Raw genomic sequence first — 5,093 nt, 5'->3', positions numbered from 1 at the left:
GCCCCCGTCAGCGCCGTTGGTGCAGGTGCCACCGTTGCGGCACACGCCGGGCACGCAGCGCCCCGAGTGACTGTCCACCTCGCAGTTCTCACCTGGGGGAGCAAGACGAGAGGCTTGGGACACATCCCGGCTGGGGGCACGCACACAGCAGCCACCCACCCACTCCTTGCCCCAGGAGTGCAGACCCCAGCCCGGGTCTGGGTCAGGGCAGCCAAGGGGCAGGAGTTTGTGGGGCAGGCAAAGGATTTTTTTTTAACCCGGGTGTTGTCCTCCACAGTAGCCGGCCAGCTCGCTACCACTGTCAGCCCTGCAGCCTCAGCCCCTGGACTGGATGGGATGCCAGCTCCAGCTGAAGGGGCAAGTTTGTGCCCAGGATGGCACAGGAATGGGACAGGAGGGGACTGGCCACAGCTGGGCTGCACGGGCCTAAGGATGGAGAGGCAAGCAGAAGCCAGGGAAGTCCTGGTGATGCTGTCAGAGCCTCCTTGGGCACAGCCACTGCATCGCAGTGCTGGCTGCAGGGTGCGGGGATAGCCCAGCACCACTGAGCTCCCCTGCCAATAGCTGTGAAAGTCTCACCCACAGCACCAGGAGCCCCCTAGCCCCGCGGGCAGGCTCTGACACAGGAGCAAAAGCCAAGTGGGAACCAGACAGACGCAGGACACCAGATACCCCAGCACCTTGCTGGCATCACTACCAGGGATGCCTCAGGCCAGTTCAGCAGTGCAGAGCAGGGGGTCTGCCCAGCCCCTTCTCCGTCCTGTCCCCGCAGCACACAGGGAACCGCTCAGCTGCAGTCCCAGGCCCTGGGCCCTGCTCCCATTACTTGCTCCGTGGCACACGGCATGCAAGGAGGATGAGGAGATAGCACGAAGTGACAGGGAAATGAGCTCATTAACCCTTCTGCTAATGGCTGTTCATGCTTCCAATGCTGGGGGTTAATTACCACTGATTCTGCTTATCTCACCAGGAGCCACTGACAGCAGAGCAGCTCCAAGGCAGCCATCTGCCACCATGCTGCCTCCCAGCAGGGAGGGCAAGGCAGAGACTCCCTCCCCAGCAGTCACGGGCCACCCTCCCTCACCCCCAGGTTGCCCATGTCCAGGCACAGGTCTCCACAGCCTGTCAAGGACTTGGGGCAACAAGATACTGGCCAGCCCAGGGATTTCTCCCATAGTTAGGACCAGATCTGCCTGGATTAGATCCTGCCCAGTGGGCAGGCCCAGCTTCCCCTTCCATTTTCAGTGGGCAGCAGCTCACCCACTACGCATGGGCTCCACACTTCTGCTAGATCAGATGAAGACTGTCACAGGCTGAAACCAGCACCTCCAATGGTCCCAGAGCCCATCACCCCACTGGCATGGGGCAGGGCTGATGTGCCTGTGCCCCAGCCTGGCGTGGTCCAGTTTGGACCTCCTGCTCTGTGAAAAATGCTGGGAGGTGGTGGCCAAGGACCTCAAGAGCCCTCCATGCCACCTCCCTACAAGACAGATTTCTATGGCAACCTCAGCCCTGTGCATCCAGCACCATGGAAACACGGAGAGCCAGAGGCAGAGCGGGATCTCTGCAGGCAAAGAGGGGCTCTGCCACCCACCGTCCTGCTGGGAAGAGCATCCCACCAGGGTGACAGCAAGGCCAAAGGACCCGCTCACCCGTCTCCCCGTGGCCCTCAGCTCCAGGCACTCACCACTGAAGTGCTGGCGGCAAACACACGTGTATCCCCCCTCCTTGCGAGTGCAGATCCCACCATTCAGGCAGGGGTTGGAGTAGCAGAGGTTGATCTCCGTTTCACAGTAGTCCCCAGTGAAGCCCTGCGGGCAGCGGCACCGCAGGCCGGTGATGGGGTGGATGGGCCGAAAGAGGGTGGAGGGGGAAGCGATGAAGGGGGCTGAGCTGTCGAACTTGAGAACAGAGATGCACTTCATGTAGTTCTGGCAGGGCTCCCGCAGGCAGACGTTGTCGTCGAAGGGCAGCACCTCCAGCATGGAGGCGCCCGTCAGCGCCATGCGCTTCATGTACAGCTGCTCCTGCAGCTCCTCCGAGCTGAAGTAGCGCCCGCCCCGCGGTGCCAGGGCTGAGAAGCTGACATTGAGCACGGCACCACCCACGTCCGTGTCGTTTTGGATGTTGAAGATGAAGATGTCCTCCTTGGGTGTCGCGAGCACAGTGGCCACCCCTTCCAGGAAGGTGGACAGCAATGGGGAGAGGAAGCGCTCCTGCCACATGTTCTCCAGCCTCACCGTGATGCTGTTGGCCAACATGTCCTCTGTGATGATGATCACCCGCAGGACGCACTGGGCTGTCACACTGTGGATCCCATCTGCGGGAGGGAAGAGGGACATGCTGTAGGTCTTTGCCTACTGCTTGGAGGGTCTTCTCTCTCCCACTCCAGGGCAGAGCCCTACAACCCAGTGTGGCCTGCAAAAGGCCCAGGTCCTTGGCTAAGGAAGCCTGGAGCCACAGCCCTGGGGGCTAGTAGGGTGCCACCTGGGCTGGAGGGGGAGCGGTTGATGTGGCTGCACCTTCTCTCTCCCATCAGGCTCTCTACTGAGATAACTCCCAGGTTTCCTCCCTGTCCCGGATCTCGGCAGCAAACTGAGCTCTTGGGAACAACGATGCTGGTGAGACTCGGGCAGAAGGAAGTCCCAGCAGGAGGCTGGGCAAACACAGGAGCTGATGCCAGGGCCCGGAGTGTTCTGCTTCCCCGCTGCGCCCTGTCTGCCTCCCCCACGCTGCCTTTCCCTGCGCTCTCCTCCTGCCACCTCCTTCCTCTCTCCTCCACGTTCCCCAAGGCTTTTCTGCCCCTCTCCCTGCTTCCCCCCTTCTCACCATCTGCTCTGCATCTCTTCCTCCCCTGGCCCATCTCCGGTTTGTTTAATTCTCTTTAATCTTTATTTTCCTTGCAAACAAACTCTCTCCCCTTGCAGCCCTGCACCACGCGAGCAATCTCCCAGGCGTGAACACAGGAGCGTGCCCGCGCCCTCGGAGCGTGCTTTTTTTCTCCCCCCCGACCCTGGCTGTTACCAGTGTCACCCCCACGTCACACACTCTCAGGTGCCAGCAGCTCGGGCTGCAGGGGTGCAGGCACCAGCCTGGACAAGCAATGGCACAGCTCCCACCGCAACGCCCACCCCAGCAGCTATAAGATTTGGGGCCACCTGCCTCACTCCACCTGCCCAGCTCCCAGAAATCCAACCAATTCCTCTACCTTAGAAGGTCACACCCTGCTGCAAATTGGGAAATACTGGCCAAGATGGGAGCTGGACAGACAAACAGATGACACCACGTTCCTAATTCCTCGAGGAAACCCATCTACCAGCCCAGGCAGGCACAGAGCACCCTGCCCAGTGGGACACAGACTGTCATTACCCCAGCTGGGGACCTGCCAGGACACCAGCCCCGTCTCTTGCTCAGATAAAACCCCCACTGGTCCCTTCCAGAGCACCAGTGCCCCAGCCCATTCCCACTTTACACTGCCCAAAAGCAAGCTGCCTGGCCCTTTGCTGGGGCTGCTGCTCTTCCCCTTCTCTGCCCAGGCAGAAGTTTGGGCAGTGGTTTTATTTTTCAGTCATTAACTCTCCTTTCCACGTGACCGCAGACAGTAGCTTTGCCAGGAGAAAACCCACAAAACAGCATCACCACCAAACGCTGCCAATGTCCCCCTTGCTCAGGCACCTTTGCCAGCAGCTTTGGCTGTGGTACCCGGGGGGGGAGAAGCCAGCCTGCTGCTCCAGAACATCTCCTCTCTCCCAATCCCCTCCTCCTGGACCCTCCATCCGCACCACAGAGCCAGCCTTCAGCATGGCGAGGCAAGGACTGTGACAACTTCTGTGGCTCCAGAAACACTTGATGAGGCTCATCAAGAGCCTCACTGCTCCTGGTGAAATGGGACAATCTGTCTTCCAGTCCACAGCGAGCACCTCAATGCTAATGCCCCATGGGCACTGGTAGCATGTGGCTGTCACCTGCTGTTCCCATCTCCCACCCCACATACAACAGAGAGCTCCAAATCCCCACATTTCCTTGGAAACCTGGCTCTCTATCATCATCCTGAGACAACACTTAAGTCAGCACATCTCAAGGGTGACTCCCAGGACTACCCCCGGGTACCAAGCCTTGCTGCAACACCCCCAACATGTGACCAATGAGTGACAAAGGCAAGACACTCCCTTCCCCTGGGGACACTGGGTTCAGCTGCCTGTGCCTCCCACCTGAACAATGGGCAAGCAGTTTTCTGGGACACTTCCCTTTCCCCTTCTGTCACACTGATCCCTGGCAGGTAAATCAGCTCTGCAGCCACAGCCTCATGCACCTTCTCCTGGGCATCTGCGTCAGGTTCAACACATTGAGCCCCAATTTAAATGCTGACATAGAATCACAGAATGGTTTGAGTTGGAAGGGACCTTTCAAGGCCATCTAGTCCAACCCCCTGCAGTGAGCAGGGACATCTTCAAGGAGACCAGGTTGCTCACAGCCCCATCCAACCTGACCTTGAATGTTTCCAGGGATGGGGCATCTACCAGCTCTCTGGGAAACCTGTGCCAGTGGTTCACCACACTCACTGTAAAAAATTTCTTCCTTGCCATGGCAGATGGGCTTCTGAAAACGTAGGCAGGAGGGTGGACCTCACTTCAAAGATGCGGGACATCTTCAAGGAGACCAGGTTGCTCACAGCCCCATCCAACCTGACCTTGAATGTTTCCAGGGATGGGGCATCTACCAGCTCTCTGGGAAACCTGTGCCAGTGGTTCACCACACTCACTGTAAAAAATTTCTTCCTTGCCATGGCAGATGGGCTTCTGAAAACGTAGGCAGGAGGGTGGACCTCACTTCAAAGATGCCCCCAGCCCCACCAAGGGCAGCCCCCACCAGTCCTCCAGCACATGCTGGTGTGGGCAAACCAGGCGCCCAGGACTGGGCTGCTCAGGCTCTTCAGAAAGCTGAAGGACGAGCCCTCAGCAGCTCTGGCCATGACAGCCCGGGGGGCAGCCATGGGGGTTATAACCAAGCACACCGGTGTGACCACCCTGCTGAAGGACCCTGCACCAAAGGTGCCACGGTCCAGTCTAGCCCATGGTGGCCCTGGAGGGACC

General features: G+C 59.3%; 1 protein-coding gene across 1 annotated transcript in view; it reads right to left on the bottom strand.

Annotated features, from left to right (window-relative positions):
• Positions 1-2,342, bottom strand: part of LOC104520939 (cadherin EGF LAG seven-pass G-type receptor 3-like) — a gene marked incomplete at its 3' end in the record, with an annotated part of 16,308 nt that extends 13,966 nt beyond the window's left edge. The window contains 2 exon segments of the mRNA XM_029083687.1: positions 1-92; positions 1,688-2,342. The exon segment at positions 1-92 is cut by the window's left edge and continues 4 nt beyond it. Of these exon segments, the coding sequence (XP_028939520.1) occupies positions 1-92; positions 1,688-2,342 (747 nt within the window).
• Positions 2,343-5,093: the final 2,751 nt, after the last annotated feature.

The sequence above is a fragment of the Antrostomus carolinensis genome, unplaced genomic scaffold (assembly GCF_000700745.2).
Source record: "Antrostomus carolinensis isolate BGI_N321 unplaced genomic scaffold, ASM70074v2 scaffold25902, whole genome shotgun sequence".
NCBI classification, from domain to species: domain Eukaryota; kingdom Metazoa; phylum Chordata; class Aves; order Caprimulgiformes; family Caprimulgidae; genus Antrostomus; species Antrostomus carolinensis.
This window is presented reverse-complemented; position numbering and strand designations above follow the sequence as displayed.